The sequence below is a fragment of the Haemaphysalis longicornis genome, unplaced genomic scaffold (genome assembly GCF_048455015.1).
Source record: "Haemaphysalis longicornis isolate Haplotype H1 unplaced genomic scaffold, Haemaphysalis longicornis Haplotype H1 scaffold_4, whole genome shotgun sequence".
Taxonomy (NCBI): domain Eukaryota; kingdom Metazoa; phylum Arthropoda; class Arachnida; order Ixodida; family Ixodidae; genus Haemaphysalis; species Haemaphysalis longicornis.
The window spans coordinates 28978368-28995870 of NW_027526361.1; the positions used below are offsets into that span (position 1 = coordinate 28978368).

A 17503-nucleotide genomic window follows, 5' to 3' on the forward strand; every position below is an offset into this window, starting at 1 on the left:
ATATGGTGGGTTGTCAGTTTTCGGAAGAGTTTGAATGCTCTGCTGGGCTCAGCTTAGTGAGAAGGAATTGAAAGTTGCTAGCGAAAGTTGCGTATGAAGCGCGGACAAAGGGTAAGGGTTACTGGACACTGAATTGTGGCACTGTGTTGAAGATAGCTCGGCGGCCACTGTGTGGCTGGCGCGAGAGTGGCGTTGAGGCGCTGTGCAGGCCCCGTGGTTGACAGGTTCGGTGGAACAGCGCTGCTGGCTGCAGCTGCGATCGCCGCGACCACTTGCGGCGTCATCAGGCGGTGCCCATGTGGGACTGGATCGTGTGCTTCAACCCTTCTCGTATAGGGAATCGAAGCTTTGCGCCCGTTGGCCCACTGAGGGTGGGCTGCTGACCCGTGTGTTCCCTTTCCCCTCCCTCTCTTTCTCCTCCGTGTGCAGACTCGTTCAACGTGAGCTCGCTACCGACGGTGGTGCAGGCGCCACCGCCTGTGGCGACCTCACCCGCCGAGGTGGCCCCCGCGGCTCCCTTGGATTCAGCGCCTCCTGTGCCGCCTGAGGAGCCCAGCTCCGTGGCACCCCCGCCGGCTCCCCCACCCGCACCGCGGCCACAGCTCTACGTGGCACAGGTGGGGGAGGAGGCGCACTTCTTCTTCTTCTTTGCCCTCTCTAACTAAACGCAGTCGGGGGGGGGGTCACAGCCTGGTGGGCTTCATCCCCGGACCCTGTGCTAACGTGGACACCTCGTCTACCTCACCTTTGCTGGTGCTAGAGAGTACGGTGGAATGTCCCAAGGGCTGAGGGCTTCAAAGTGCTTGGTATGTTTGGTGGAGCTAGTATCCTCACTTCTCACTGCTGGTACAGTGATTTTCCGGATACGAGCGTGCCTCTCTGACCACGCATATCTGTGAGCGAAGGGAAACAGCCGTTACTGTGTAAGGGGGACGGGGAGAGGTCTGGTTGCGGAGAAGCTGCAAGCTGGGTGACTTGATGCGTTGCTGAAGAAAAGACGCCAGTAAGAAGCAGGGAAGTGGGGCCTCTTTCTGTCCTGCAGGTGCCCTGGGCAGTCGGACAGAGGGACTCGGGTGCCCTGCCTCTGCCTTCCATGTGGCCGCTGGCGGGACCTTCGGTGCTGGAAGCAGCGCCTCTGGCCCCAGCTGGGCTGCTGCTCAATCCCCAGGCTGGTAAGCACTGGCTGTGGGGCACTAGGTCCCTTTCGTGCTCACCCATTGCTGCTGCCTTTGTGCACCATGGAATGGGGGCGTGACAGACGCATTTTTGTTCGATCTGCAAACGACTATACTTGGGTACAAGTTGTATGTGTTCTTTATTGGCGCAAGTGAAACTTGGTCAAAGAGTGCCAAATACCATGGTTTTGTATATTTCTTTAGGTGCATACTTCTTTAGGTAAAATTGCTAAAAAATAATGTCCGGGGCCAATTCATAAAAGCAACCTATTGGTGTAGAGGGCCATATTGCTGAGAACTAGAGGTGGTGGATGGAAATGCAGTTCAACTTTCTTCAGTGATTACTTGGAGGGCCCCTACCTGCCGCGGTGACTTAGTGGCTAAGGCGTTGCGCTGCTGAGCACGAGGTCGCGAATTCGATTCTCGGCCGCGGCAGCCGCTTTTCTGATGGAGGCGAAAAGCAAAAACGCCCGTGTGTACGACGTTTCGGCGCACGTTAAAGATCCCCAGGTGGTCAAAACTAATCCGGAGCTCTCCGCTACGGTGCGCCTCATCGCCTGCGTTGCATCAGCGCGTTAAACCCTACAATTAATCAATACTTGGAGGACCCTCATGAGAAGGAATCGATGAAACAGTTATGGCCGATACGAGATAGTTTATAAGAATCCAACACTAAATAACTACTTTGAAACACAATTGCATGCAAACATGGGATCATATGCGAGGAAATGTGTTGGGTGTGTTGGGATGTGGTGTGTGTAGAATTCTGAAAAGTGCATCTGTCAGCATAGTGTTCTTTGCATTCAACAGGGATGTGAAGGATGGTAAGTGCTTGCCCACTTCTACATGGGTACTACTTAGGAACAACAGTAGGCTCAAGTGGTGTATCACCCTGCCCGAGCAGCAAACCTTCATGTCAGAATGCGCTTGTATTGGCATCTGGGCCTGTTCTCAAGTTGTCTTTGAAACTTTGGCAACCTGGACAAACTCGTCCCCAAAGCAGCCACTCACAGTTTTTCCCCTATCCTGTTGCTCCACTTGTTCGTTCATCATCGTAACTGGTTTTTCTAGGAATGTTGGTTTTTGGCTGGTCGTGAGTGCACTTTCTCGGCTGGGCCCTGGCTCCCCTGACCGGGTTGTCGTCGTGTCGCAGTGGCTGGTGTGCCCCTGATGTCGCCCGAGATGGCGGGCGGCCTAGTCCGGGGGGCGGGTCCCCGGGGGGCCCCTGCTGGCCACCACTCGGGTGCGGGGGGCCTGCTGCTGAGCCCGCTGGCCCCGCCCCGGGGCCCCCTGCCTCCCCACACCCACCACCCGCACCCGCACCCGCAGCAGCAGCAGCTGCTGTACCTGCCCTGCGTGCAGCCGCCCACCACCGGCCTGGAAGCCCGCGAGCCTGGCCTACTGGACACGCAGGTACACGGGCCATTCTCTCTCTTCTCCTTGTGGGGGGCACTGAAAGGGAGACACCCGCGACTGGGGTCGTTTGCATAACAGGTGAAGGGTGGCTGTTTGCCTGGTGTTTGCCTGGCACCTGGTGTTTGCCCTTGCAAACTTGCACTAGCCAGACAGCATCAAGGTGACCTCTGTGGAGCTGCAAAACATTGATATTAAGGGGGGACACAGGTCTTAGAAGAACTTCCTTTAATTTTCGAGTAAACTCTGTGAAACTTGTCAGTCTTGCTGGTTTTCCCCCACTGATTTCAAATATGCCATTATTTTTTCAGTTGGTCGATTAGTTCCCAAGATAATGAGAGGTAATTAGCCATTTTTGGTGGAACAATAGAGAAAACAGTGTTGGTCATAAAACTGTAATCCTTGTATTTTCCAGTACTATGAACCCTGGTGAATGCAGTAATCAAATCAGTGTTTTGATGCAGCACTTGGGGAACTAATTTTGCAGCTTGTTAAACTTTGGTGTTTGAAATGGGTGTTCGAAATTGTTCCTTGCCACTGGTGCCACCAAAGAAGAGAGCACTCACCTCGTCACACCTGTCATCACCAGTACAGTTAAACCTCATTATAACGAAATTGAAGGGGCGCCGCGATTTGCTCGTTATAGCCAATATTTCGTTATAGCCGGAGCCGACTATTACTGCAAATATTATGCATTGTAGTTACCTAAACCAAAAAGCGGGCGAAATAGCATCTTGCTGCACGGCGGTAGTCAGTAAAATAAACACATTCCGTAGGTAAAAAGGAAAAGTCACGAACCTACTTTATTGCAGTTCAAAACTCGTTTTTCAAACAGACTTGGCTTCGAAGAAGTCCGTAATTGGGCATTGATGCACCTTCCTGATGCGAGCGATGGCTCGCTCAGCTGTGGCCGCTATGTTCACGCCATCTTCGCCGCCCTCGTGCCTGCCGAAGTAGCGGCACAGCACGTACACCTCATCTAGTGCCTTCGACGCCGTCCTAAGCGCTTCCTTTCATTCCACGTGCAACAGCGCTGACAATGGACACTCGGTTGCTCACGATGGTGGACAGCGTACTCGTCCACACGTCAAAGTCTTTCGCCACCTTACCACGGAGTGCACCTTACCTTCCTTCGCGCCCGATGCGACGGCTTTTATCATAGCCGTCTTCCGTTCAAGCGTGACAGTCTTTCGTTTTCGCTTCCCGCCTGTCGCACTCGCGTTGTTGAAATTATGCGGGCAGTACGATAAAAGATAAGGCTGAAGACTGCCAACACCCACGCACACACAACTACACAGCAACGTCGGCGATACGAACAGGGGAGGAGGGGGGCGGAGAGGAAGGCGACGCAACTGCGTGCGCCTTGTGCATTGGGGCTCTTCTCGGACTCTCCGTGGGTAGTCCGAGGATTCCTCGAAGCCGTAGGGATGCATGGGAAAATCGAACGTCGGACTGCTTCTCGGGGAGCCCGCGGTGAGTCCGAGACTGTATATCGAAGGGCCCCATTGTGTGCATGACGTGCGCAGCGAGAGGAGGGTGGGAATGGCTTCGCGGGCGCAGCGTCCACATGGGACGCCATCCAGCTTCGCGCGCGTGGCGGGAGTTTTGAACTGCTAATACAGTCGCCGCGTCGCGCACTGTCTCAAATCCACGTTGCGCGCTGTCGTAAAATTAGCTCAAAATTTGATTTCTCAACGAAATTTGTTCGTTATATCCCGTAACGGGCAAATTTTACCTCGTTAAAACGAGGTTTTAAATACATTGGTTTCTATGGGGACTTTCAAGGGGAATTACGATTTGCTCGTTATATCCATTATTTCGTTATAGTCCGTCTCGTTATAACGAGGTTTAACTGTATTTTTAAATTCTTCTGCAACCCTGAAACGGCATGCCACCTGCTCCAGCCGATTGTCTCCCCCTCTTCTTCAGAAACCTCGCTATGACTGGCACTGTGTGGCCTCCTGTGTCTCCACTATTTTCTGCTCAAAGCACGTCAGCAGGGCACCACCGCTGGTGGTGCAAATGGAGAGGGTGAAAGTAAGGGGGAGGAGGAGGAGGAATAAACGTGTCTCAAAAACAGTCAGCCCTGGGGAAGAGTCCTCATTCCAGGACCCCTCGAGTCCGTCCGGTTTCTTGGGCTTTCTGCACCAGCCAAAGCTGGTCGTCAGGGTCCGAGCTGGACAGTACTCTCTCCCAGTGCTCAGGGGAGGGGAAGGGCAGGGGGGTAGGTGGGGGTTCTTATCACAGCCCCACATGATATGGTAGAGGGTGCCCGGAGCCTCGCAGAAGCGGCATTGCGAGGAGTACAGGGTGGGGGCCACAATGTGAGCTCTAGTGGGGTGGGGAAAAGTGTTTGTTTGGATGCCTTGGAGGTGGCGCTCTTGTCCTTTAGTGTGTGTGGCTGCATTGCAGGATCCCAGCGGCTGTGAGGCGGTGGCCAGCCAGCTGGGCTCGCTCACCCTGGTTGGGGGTGCCGATATGGCCGAGGGGGCGCACCCTCCGCAGGGCAGCTTCCTGGTGCAGACGCCCCTGCGGCCGGGCTTCCTGGCGCTGCCTGGGCACCCGCCACCCCACCACCACCAGCCCCACCAGGCACCCCAGCCACAGCACGGGGCACCCACCGTGTCCGTGCAGGTACGTGCCTGCCACTGTGCCACTGCTCCGCTGCATGTTCGAGGGAAGCTACACTGGGTCGTTTCAATCCGTCAGCCACGCAGGCACGGGCAGGGGATGGAGAGGTGGGGGAAGGCAACCTGAAACTCATGACCGTGACATACTACTTTTTTTTTTTTTAGATTTACACTTGCTTTTGTTTTCTTTTTCTTGCTACTGTTGGTTTTGTTGAAGAAAAAACGGGGTGGTCCTGTGCCATACATTTGAAACTTTGCATGCGCGGAAAGCCATCTAAGTGGCGACTGGGACTGCCTGCCATGGTCAAGGGACGGTGTGCCATTCACAGTACCCAAGCTACACCCTTCTGCATGATCATCATATTGTAGTGAGGCACAAACTCAAGGAGACAATAGTAGTGGTGGAAGGGCAAATATAAGATTTGTTAAAAGGAAAACCTGTGTTTCACAAAAAAAGAACGCTCTAGAGCGCCGCTGCCAATGAGTTCTATCTCTCTCACTGCGTCTCAGTCTTCCTCTTCTGCACATGCCCTGGCTGGGTGGACGCTGTGCTCCACACAGCATCCTTTTATTGTTTTGGTATTTGTGGCTGGACGCGTGCAGCAGGCAGTGCAGTGAAAATATCTTAAACATAATGCCATTCCCTTAGTGCATACTGTGATGGTCATGCCACGTTTGTATGTTTATAACGGAGCATTCTTTATAACTGGGTCATTATAAGCGGGCTTGACTGAAGTACCAAAAAAGAAAAAATGCTTCTTTAGAAATGAGTACAGGCATCAATAGAAAGAGGATGGCATGCAATGGTTATGCACCACTAGTGACACCACTGGTGAGACCAGTTAACAAGGCCTGTGTATAAAAGCTCCGTGTTCAAGTGATGTTCCTCCTCCAAAGGTGGCTGCCTGTGTTTGCTCTGTCCAGGGTCCCATCTACTACGTACAGCCAACACCAATGACGTGTGGACGCAGCTATGTTCCCTCAATGCCCGAGGCACATGCCAGCCAACAAGGTGGGGAACTGATGCGTTCACTCCCGTCAAGCGACCAGGTCCAGAGCACGAAGCCTTGCCTTCACGCCTTAGAAAATTAAACGTTTGGTTGCATAAAAAAATGAACTCTACACTTAATGGGGTGTGTACAAAAAAAGAAGACGTAAGCTACTGTAGCATAGTAGTAGGCAAATTTTTATGAGAACCTCATTTTTGCGCAGCTCGTAGATCACTTGCTGTTTGGGGAAAAAACGGGTCACTTGAGAAAGTAGATGGAAATTTTGAATCTTTGGAAACGAAAGTATTGTTTGGCTTTTCTTTGTTCACAATCTGTAAATGAAGAAAAGTCTGTTTTTGAAGCTCTGAATGGGATTTTCATGTATAGATTAAAGACTGTACACCAATACCACCCAAACACATTAAATATCCCCAAATTAATCTGGAGCCCTTCACTACGGTGCACCTTGTAGCCCAAGTGTTGCTTGGACACGTTAAACCCGACAATCAATATTTTAAGAGTATCACCCTAACCACATTTAATTGCTGCCACATTGGCAAGGTCTTTAAGATGGCAGAGGTTAGAGGAGTTTTGTTGCTGTTTAGTGTGGCCAATGCCAAGGCCCAGTATTAAAAGCTCAGCTCTAAGCTTTGTCGCTTTGTTCAGTCCTTCTGTTTACACGTGTTGCGCTTTCTGCTGCACCGATAGGCCGATAGATCCCCTGGCCGATAATTGTGACTGCCTGGTTGCAGTGGGACTGGCGGCGGGGCACCAGGCGGGGCCGCTACTACCGGGCAACCCGTCCGGCTCGTCATACCCGGTGTGGGGCTACTACGCTGCGCCCCCGCAGATGGGGGGCGCGGGCCTGAGCAATGGCGAGGCGGGGCCCCACCCGACGGCTTTCCTGGGCACCTTCATGGCACCCATGGGGGGGCAGGGGGAGCCCTTCCACCACCACCACCACCACCACCAGCAGCAGCAGCAGCAGCAGCAGCACCACGCCCCGCACCCCTCGGCCCAGCACATGCAGCCACAGCCCCAGCAGCCTCAGCCACAGCACCAGCAGCCCCAGCAGCAGCAGCAGCACCTGGTGCCCATGTACCTGGTGGCGGCCAGCCCACCCAACATGCCGCCCCACCAGCCGCCACCGCCAGCCAGGTGAGGGTCGCCTGCCTGGCTTTCCGTGCACTGACTGGGCGAAAAATCTCAAATGGCAATAATGCGGGCAGCAATGAATTGGCACTAGCGTTGTACGTCTGTCTGTCAGCGCCTGTTCTTGTTTGTTCACTCCAGCGCTGTCCATGTCGTTATTGGGGCATTTTTTACCAGTATGCCAACGTTTATGATGGACAGCTAGTCCAGACGGGGGGCCTACTGTTCACCTTCTTTGGCTGGAGGGGCACGACATGCCAAAAGCTAGACCGTCCCTTTGTGTGCTTTATAAATGTTCACCTGTGGTTGGTGTAGTCAGTTCTGACACGGACTAGGTTCATGTTTCTGGCTTTCTCTTTTCTTTTTTTACATCACCTGCATCATGCAGAAAAGCAGGGTCGAGTGTGCGGGTTGTATGAGAAGCCAACATTATACGCAGCAGTTGCACTCTTTAGGACTTGTGACGCTCATTACCATTTGCAGCTTTATGGCAGCTTAGCTGAAGGATCGCAAACCAGTATCCACAGTTTCAACAGTCTGCCAATGCAGTGATTTTGGCGTGGCTGAAAAGCAGCATTTGAAGAGGCTGTATGCTGATGAGTAGTGTTGGCTCAAGTGTGCATGCTTTGCAGCAAAGCCACCCTAATGCATCCCAATCAGGTTTTGATGGTGGCGAAGCCAACACAGGGGAGCATTCGCCACTGAAAAAAAGAGACCTGCAGCGCTGGGTTCACTGACCACTTCTCCAACATGTTCATGTACCTATGATACCTGTGAACTCTTGTATCGTTATACCATGGGGCAAACTCTGTCGTTATACCACAGGGCAAAAAAGAGAAGAGAGAGAGTTTCGTGAACGTTCAGAATTGCATGCGTGACTCCCTTTAGAGAGCTACTTAGTTTTTCTGCTGATGATTGTGTGCAGTGAGCGGCGTTTGCATTTCTTGGCCAAACTAATTAGTACTCTTTGTGCCCTGTGACATGCAGGGTTGCAGGGGTCTGCAGGGTTGCGTAAAATGTTGTTACGGAGCAGCTGTTGCAAGGGGAGCCTACGGTGGACCAGAACTCTTGTCGTGGCTTGCTTTGACCGATAGCTTCCAGACGTGATGCACCCTTGTGCATCAGTGAAATGGAAGAGTTTTGCTAGCCAGGTTGTATACCACAAAAGTGTGGCCATTAGGCGATTAAAGGAGCCATGAAGAGAAAACACAAGTTTGGTTCATTCGAAAGATTGCCTTGTTAGAACCATACTGACACCACTTTTAACACAAACTTCGCTCAAATAAGCTACATAATTAGGAAAAAAGGGAATGACCATGCGACCCACCAGCTCATTTCCCGCAACAGAACCTATGATGTCACACGACAATGCTCTGCGATTGGCGGAGGCCGGCAGAAGCAGACGCAAGTTAGGCAGGGCTTACCAGTTTGCATAGTGAGCTATATGCCCGTTAAACATACTGCACATTCCTTTTATGACACTAAGAACGGTGGAGTAAACGGTTGAAGTTCCGAATAAACACGCAAGCGTGTACCGTACGAAACTACCGCCAGCCGAACTCGACATCGCGCCGTCGCCACCGTCGCGCTGACGAATTTTCGGGTTCGAGGCTCTTCAAGGACAACGAACCATCCCAGCACGCACAGCCGCGACCTTGCTTGGTATCGTAATCCCTTCACAGGAGGTTGGCCGTCATATCGCCAACCAGCAAAGGTAAAAATAGAAACGAGGGGAGTAAGGAACAGCAAGCAGCGACGAGATAGTGACAGTCGTCGCAGTTTCGGAATGGTGTTGGCTTGCTGCTATTGTTAGGAGCTCGTTTCCAGTTTACAACCACTGAAAACTTCAGTTTGTTCGAGTACTTTACAATGAAATTTCGTTGCTGCGTCCTGAAATGCCCATGTAGTACGGGCAAATCGTCGAGGGAGTGCGACATCCCTGCCGGTGAAGAGATCTCCTTTCATGTGCTGCCCAATGACGAACCTCGGCGAAGCAAGTGGCTACGTTTTGTGAACTTCGCAAACGGAGGAGAAAGAGAGCTAAAGGAAGTACGAGTGTGCTCGCTTCATTTCCGAGGAAGTGATTACGGCAGGGACCCTTACGTTAGCTCACTCCTGGGACATGCTGGCGCTCGTCGCCGACTTCGTCAAATCGCCGTCAAAGCGCTCTGACCTTGGGGGATAAAAATGCCGTACACACCGCGCATTGACGCTCGTATCTTTCTGGTCGAAGCAGAGAGCTCGCACGAACGGCTTTCCATACACTACACTGGCCAACTGGCATAAGCGATACTGCTACTGAAATTAAACTATTATTAACGGTAATAAAAATACGGCACATACGTACCAGTCTGTATTCGTCCGTCGCGACGGGGCTGACAAGGCAGCGGTGCCGACGGCTGGGCGTTCGTCTGTTGTGGCTATCGCGGAATGGTCGCTTTCCGGTCCATCCGCGTATCCCACAACTCCTGCCGCTCGTGCACTTAGAAGCATTGAGCGTTCAAGTGGTGTGAGGTTGTTAAATGCAAGCCCGAGCTTCTCGGCGAGAGTTTTGTTCTCCGGATCAGGCGATTCCATGACTAGGGCTGCGGTGCACTAGGTTTTACTAGTATTTTTAAAATGGCCGCCGTCTCGGTTTCTGGTTCCTGCTTGATTCCCGCGTGTGGGTGCTATATGGAGTCGGCATACTAAGTAAATGTTTCATGGACCGGCTCGTATGACGCCATTGTTCACGTCACGAAATGTGCAATTTAGCGGGAGATTTAAAATTTTGGCTTAATTTGTCTTATTTCTCAGTGAATAAAGCATCATTTGCTTCCGGGAAAGCGCTTAGGGTACTATGAAACACCTAATCTTTCGAATAAAACAAACTTTTGTTTTCTCTTCATGGCTCCTTAAATGGAGTTTTGTGTGCATGTCATTTTAAGTAATTTCCTTTTCTAGGAAGGGTTTTAACACTTTTACTGTCACTGACATACCGGTACGTTCTCCACTGTGCGTTCAAAAATTTGCGGGCAAAGTGGGCATGCTTGGACTGTTTGCACCATCTGTCGAATCTTTCTATTAGCTCGTATTTTCACTTGCTACTCTCTATGACGGTATATAAAAAGTACGGAGTGACCGCGCCCACCTTTCGTTGCTGGGGAGCTTGGTAACTCCGCATGCTGTATTCTGTTGGGATGAGTGACCATGTGGCACGCAAGCGATTACGGGTGCAAGGGTTGTTGTGCAATCTACAAAGGGTTTCTATGATATTTTTTTTATTCTACTTCCATGTCCTCTACGGTGTGCCAGGTTAGCCCAGCACGCCATTGCCTCTCCAATTGACTGAAACATGACTGAATCGCGGCTTACACTCGCTCATTTGTGTGCGTTGTGCGGGCTGCTGAAAGTGCTCCCTCCATGTGCGCGGTTACTTTCGGATGGCTGACTGCGTGGGGGCTTTCGACTGCGGACAGGAGCGATGGTTCTTCGATTCCAATCCGAATACGAGCCGAGCTCGGATTCGCATTCTGATAGCTTCTCATCCGAGGAAGGGGTGCGAGTTCCACAGCGTCGGATTGCGATGTTCAAATGGTGGGGTCGTTGTTCCGGAAGCGTGCTTGGCAAACTGAAAATATCTGGAAGAAAGGCGATTTCTCACCCACGCTCTTTCCTTTCCACGCATTACGTTCCAGACGCTATCATAGTCAAGTAAATCACGATGTTCCTTGCCTCATATTTCGGAAACCAAGCCGACACGGGGGGTGCGTCACGGCCAGAAACACCTGACAGTGGAAGGGTTAAGTGAGCATGTGCTTGCCCCGCCGCGGTGGCTCAGTGGCTAAGGCGTTGTGCTGCTGAGCACGAGGTCGCGGGTTCGATTCCCGGCCACGGCGGCCGCTTTTCTGATGGAGGCAAAAAGCAAAAACGCCCGTGTGTACGAGATTTCGGCGCACGTTAAAGATCCCCAGGTGGTCAAAATTAATCCGGAGCCCTCCACTACGGCGCGCCTCATCGCCTCAGTTGCGTCGGCGCATTAAACCCCCACAATCAATCAATTGAGCATGTGCTTGAGACCAGGCGAAGGCACTCGGTTGCCACTCGAAGGTGACGCAATGGCCCGTTGCAGCCTGCCACTGCGGTACGTGTCGATGCGGCCCCAGACTCCTCCGGCCAGCACAGCGCAGGCGGCGCAGCAGCCACAGCAGCAGCCCCTGGTGGGCTATGCCCTGTGCTCTGCGGCTCCCCCGCCGCCGGTGACGGCCTTCCAGGTGGGTGCTGTGTGTTCCGGGTGGTTGGGGTGGTGGGCCCACGACTGCGGGCTGAGCCGCGCTGTGGTGGTGGTGGCCGCAGTCGTTGGTGCCGTGTGTGGCCGCGGCGCCGCGCCCGGCGGGCATGTCGTCGAGCGCGAGCCGTGCCTCCCTGATGGGGCCGCCCCCGTTTGCTGTGGGCCTGCAGGCCTGCGGCGTGCCCAAGGGGGCCGCTCCGTTCCTGGGGGCCACCCACCACCACCACCTGGCCTACGCCGACCACCCCACGGCGGAGAGGACTGCGGCCAGCGGGGACGCCCCGTCTCTCGGTGAGAGGGGTGAGGGGCAGCTCCTGTTGGGGAAAGGACCCCTGGAAAAGTCAGTCTTCAGGAAACTACATTGTTGGCTTGTGTATCTTACTGACTGCAACCTTCTCTGGGAACATCGGCACCCAATTCATGCAGAAAGTACGGAAAAAGAGAATTACTTGTGAGGTTTAGGGGGCTTCACAGTGAGCTCGGACAGAAAATCAACTTTGATTGCTTCCCTAGATGTGGGGCTGTCCAGCTACTGCGACACCACTTTGAGCCACTGTTGAGGGACCCTCCGTCAGCATGTGGGACAGCATCAGGAGAAAAGCAGACTTGGTTTCATTTTCAGAGTAATCACAGAGCACTGTAATGACAGGTGTATTCATGAATTTGTGTGCACGTCTCTTCCTCCCCCTCCTTTTCTGCGTGAGTCTTCGATATGTCAAGATTGGCTGGTATGGCATTGTCCCTGTTTGCAAGCGGTGTGGTTCTGCAACTCATTTTGGTGAATGGCAGGGGAGGGGGCATGGTGTTCCACTAGGGGAAACGACAATAGTGTGGGTCATTATGCACTACCACATGTAGCTGTCTCATCTTCCTCCACTTGTTGTTTTCCCACATTGGTGAGGATGATCCAAACTGCCTCTCAAGTGTGCCCTTTACAGCACACAGCATGGAGTACACGTACGCATGGAGAAGCTTTTCTTTGGATCATGTGCATCATATTCCCAACAATCTGTGTCCTAATGGAACAAGCAGGGCTCGTAAGGAATGGTGTTACAGCTGAAGGCCTCAACTGAGTTCAGTGCCTCTTGGCCCCAGCCACGACAGAGGGCTGGGGGGGAGCAGGATAAATGGGTGGTAGGAAGTGCGTTCTCCACGTGCTGTAGCCAGGCGTTTGTGGATTTGTGATGGAAGAAAGAGGGTGGGTGCTGTGCAGGGGTCCTGGGAGTGTCCCCGGAGGACGGCCACCACCAACACCAGAGGCACCGGGGGGGAGCCGGCCGCAATGGGTCGCGCACCCCGGCGACCCTGAGCCAGCAGCCAACGTCCAGTGTGGCTGCCATGGCGGCCCTGTACAGGCACTCGCGGGGCCTCTCTCTGCTGCCCGGTGCGTCCGCCTGCTGCATCCCTTCCCATGGGCATAAAGGGCCCCCTGCAGAGTCTGGCCCATTTCGGGGAATTTTTGCCCCAGGCTGTTGGGAGACCGCGGTGCAGTCCACTCGCTTGCTCAGTCGGTCGGCAGGTGGTAGCAGGCGGTACAGTGGAACCCCGATTTTATGTACTCCAGTTATGCATAGACCCACCTCTTATGGTGGATCATCGCAGTTGCTGGCAAACTCCCCATAAAACAGGCATTTTAAATGCCCCGGTCATACAATGCAAGAGTACCGTGGCACGCTTCACATGACAGCTCACATGGCTGGAAATGCAGATGGTGGTCGAGAAACTGACACGCTGCTCGTCTTTCACGCTGCTTTCTTCAACCTCTTGTTCCATGTTTCTCTTCCTCCAGTGGTGTGCTATCTCCCCACTGCTTTTTCCGCCTTTTCCACCCCCCTCCTCCCCTACTCCAGTTTTGGTCTCGGCCATCAAAGCCGCTCGTTTTGCTCCATTCCCCATTGTTTCGTTAGTTTTTTAAGTGCGAAGCATCTTAGGGGCCCGGCTTGTAGTCATGTTTGTCTGGGGCTGCGGTATCTAGCCGCTGTAGTCACAGCGTCATGCACCCAAACAGAGGCTTCGAAAAGATAACCGCTTTCTCCGGTCGGGATCAAACCGGGGTCCCTTGCGTTACAAAGCAACTGCGCAACTATCTGCAACTGCGCAACTGCGCAGCAAAGCAACTATCCTACTGCGCCACACGCTATTCATACGCGAAGTGTTGTGGGTGATCTTTGCGCTGCGCCGTTGCCATGGTGGCTGCCATTGCTAGGCCGCAAAGAAGTACGCAAGAATATAAACGAAGGGAAACATCATGAATTAACGCATTAATTACCCAAAATGAATGACAACTCAATCCAGTGGCTTTTTATAGGCCTTTTCAGGGGCTGCGGCACCCTCGCTTGGCTACTTTCAGTATCAGTGCCGGGCTGATGCTGGATTTACTCAAGAAAGGGCACCGCATCCCTTGTGGCAAATCACTGCTCTGCACTTCGACAGCTTTCACGTTGATTTTGACTGTTTTAATTTTTGCTGCTTTATATTGTTCATTTCTTTTCAGCTAGTTTGCTTTTGTTGCTGCCGCCGCCTGCTTTTTTTCCTCCACTTATCATGGGAGCTGCCCTGACAGCACCTGCTGCCTGTGCTTGCTTGTTGTCTTTGTTAGTTTGCAATCAGGAAAGGGGCCATAAGGTTAATTTTTATTTTTCCTTGCTGTGTACTGTCTTGAAAACGAATGCCACTGACTCTTGGTGATAAGGAGAACATAACCAAAGCAGTGTAAAAGATGTGGAGCTACAGCCTGCTTTTGCATCTGACAGTCACCGCTTCTGTTGCCAGTAACCGACATGCACGTGTCTGCTCTGGTGTGGCTTGCTTGCAGCCGTGGCATCCGCATCCTTCTTGCACTCTCGCCTTGCTTGGCCCTGTCGGCCTTGTGAAACTTATACAGTCGAACCCCGCTGCAACAAACTCCGCTTCGACGAAATCTTTCCAATTCCCCATCAGTTAGCCACAGAAGTCAATGCAACAGTCCTCGCCACAATGAACCATTTGTCTGGCTTTCTTTCGCTTCAAACTTTTCGCTCATTGGTGCTGGGTTTGAACATTTGATTTGCAATAAAATATGCAAAACGCCAGCTATCTGTAACTTTTTATACATTCAGGATGCTTAGTTTCACTGAAAATGTGTGCCACGCGCCCACACCGCCGAAAAAAAGAAAAAAGAAAAAACGTAGGTGGACGCCATCGTTTGCTGGTGATAACGATATGGCTGGCCGTCTTTACGTGAGGCGCGGGCCTGGTTTGTCAAGCTGGAGCTACAGCCAATCCATATCCAGTTGAAACCGCGCAAATGTGCTCTGCTGCTGCCACGGCGCCGTCATGTATGCGTTGTAACAGGTAGCCATTGGTATGTTTGTTATCCGACAACCACGATGTTATTGCGCGTCACTCCTTTTTCTAAACATTGTATTATGCTGCCGATGATGCGAAATACACGGGGCTATTTTTCTTGCCCCTCTGTGGCGTGTTGGGGAAGATTTCGCCTCAACGAATTTTCATTTTCGCACGTCCCGTCAATTTTGTTGTAGCAGGATTCGACTGTATTGTGTGCACGGCTGGCAGGCTAGCGCAGAGTGGCCTGGGAGCGCACAAAATATGCGAGTAAATTTTTCTCTTTTTTAGGGATCAGTAATTTTTTCTCTTTTAGAATGTTGGGGTTTAATTTAGGCACTCACAAATTACGCAAGGTTTGCAAGTTACATGGTGAATGTGGTAGTATTTACTAGTTCTTAGGCAGCGTGTTGCGCGTGACAATGTGCTAATGTGGTATTTAATTGCGCCCAAATTATACACTGTTTTTCCGCTGTTTGGGAAAATCTGATAGTTTGGTTCCACTGTAGTAAGCCGCCATTGTCATTGTCATCGTTTTCTTTGTCGGAAGAGATTAGCCAGAGGTAACTGTTGCCATCATGCTTGCTGCACCTTCTTTTTTGTCATCGGTGGAGCAGATTGGCCAAAGAGCTTAATGTGAACCATCGTAACTACTGCTGTTGTTTCCGTGTGCTGCGCTTGGCGGCATGGAGGGAGGAATAAACTTGCACTGCCAAAGCTCCCCTCCGTAGCAACGCCATCGTGGTTCCTGAGCCTAATGCAGTAGAATCTGCTCGGCTGTGGCTCATCAGCCCCTTGTGGCTGCAGCCTACGTTGTCCTTTCGGGAGATGGAAGTGATTTGGGGACCTGAGCAGCACACGGCTTGGGGGGTCCCCCGTGTGCTCACCTGTGTGTCAGTGTGGCCTAGGAGTGTGCGTGCCGCCCGCAGTAGGTGACAGACGTGCCCTCCCGTGTGCAGACGTGCGGCTGCTGGGCCACCCGCTGCAGCAGCACCACCACCAGGGGCCGGCCGTGTTGCGGGGGGCCCTGCGCCTGGTGTCGCCCCCTCCGCCACCCGCCCCCAGTGCGCTGGGCGGGGCACGGCCTCCGCGGGGGGCCCGCCGGCAGCCACGGGCCTCGCCCCGCACCCCCTCCAACCCTCCTCCGCCCCCCAGTGCTGCCGCTGGACCCCCCCCACTGCCGACCGCGCCCAGCAACACCACCACTACCGGTACGGGACACCACTGCTCCTCGGGGGAGGAGGTCGTTTCCTTTTCAGGGAGAGCTGCCGCGTTGCCGTGGAGTTGCGCAAACCACTGCACAGTGTTGTGCACTGCAGCTGATGCATGCACAGGATGCACTCAAAAGATTTTTGAGAAATATGTGCAAAAAGGTTAAAAAGAACAAAATAAAAGATTTTCAAGAATAAGAGAAAGGGACCGATGGAGATTTTGGCTGTAGTCATGACCAGGCTGAATGGATTTTAGTACACGTTGCGTAATTGAGTGATCCGACTCCTTGGCATGCCCTTCACTTTGTGAAAATGGACTGTGGATTTGGGTGAAATGAATAGTTGGACCCTGCCTTACATCCCTTACGTCGTCTTGGTGATGGGCAGTGTGAAACGGTGTCCTTACATTCAGTATCGCCTTGCTCCTGGACTTGCGCATGATGCGTTGTTTTGCTACTGTCTCCGTTAACCCCATACACCTAACTACTGCCGTGCATACAAATTGAAGCTGAGAGTGATTTAAAGATCCCCAGGTGGTCGAAATTAATCCGGAACCCTTTACTACAACGCACCTTGTCACCTGCGTTGCGTTGGCGTGTTCAACCCTACTGTCAATCAAATCAATCAGAAAGAGATTGCACAATACTCAAGATAGTAGCTTTAAACATGGCGTCATGTTGTCCTCCTTTTTACAACTGAATGACAGCTGCTGGCTTGCTTCCAGCAACATTGTGCAAACTAGTAGTTCAGTGCCATACGCATCTGCTAATTTCGCATATGGCTCGAGGTGTTGTACTTAGAAACGCAGTTAGTACAGTGGAATCCAAATTATATGTCCCCTGCCTAAAGGACTTCCATTGCTTTATGATAGATCCATGCAGTTGTGGCATACTCACCATGAAGGTCATTAGAATCTTGGATTGTTCAAAATCGCACCCTCTAGACTTTTCACAGTGGCTTGCATGACACTGTGAATACCCGTGTTGGCGACTTTGACACTGCTTTCTTCCCTGCCGTGTTCTTGTCCTCCTTTCAGGCTTTTCAGGTGACTTTCTTTGCCTCGCGCCATCATTCTCTTCCATTTCCAGTTCTGCCACTCACGTGCTCGCGTTTGTTTCCCTCTCCCAGCATTTCGCTCTACCTTCAGCCAGTACTGCCTGCATGTTTTTCTTGTGTCCGTTATGATTTGTGTGAGCCGCACACAGAGGTCAAGCTCTTTTTTTGTGCTGGGCAATTTCCTCATCCTTCCACTGCATGGTGGCACAAAAATAGTCACAGGCTCTCGGATTAAATACGGTTCATTGAAGAGGCCAAAAAATGGGACTATTCAATGCAG

General features: G+C 52.3%; 1 protein-coding gene across 10 annotated transcripts in view; it reads left to right on the forward strand.

Annotated features, from left to right (window-relative positions):
- LOC144178422 (uncharacterized) overlaps positions 1-17503 on the forward strand; it is a 54635-nt gene that overhangs the window by 26702 nt on the left and 10430 nt on the right. For 7 of the 10 annotated variants that reach the window (XM_077706265.1, XM_077706268.1, XM_077706270.1 and 4 more), the window contains 10 exons: positions 430-617; positions 1043-1172; positions 2329-2588; positions 5001-5222; positions 6143-6230; positions 6960-7365; positions 11471-11612; positions 11695-11920; positions 12843-13013; positions 15916-16167. In XM_077706265.1, coding sequence (XP_077562391.1) covers positions 430-617; positions 1043-1172; positions 2329-2588; positions 5001-5222; positions 6143-6230; positions 6960-7365; positions 11471-11612; positions 11695-11920; positions 12843-13013; positions 15916-16167 — 2085 coding nt within the window. The remainder of the gene's footprint in view (positions 1-429; positions 618-1042; positions 1173-2328; positions 2589-5000; positions 5223-6142; positions 6231-6959; positions 7366-11470; positions 11613-11694; positions 11921-12842; positions 13014-15915; positions 16168-17503) is intronic. The other 3 variants (XM_077706269.1, XM_077706272.1, XM_077706275.1) reach the window with 3 other exon arrangements.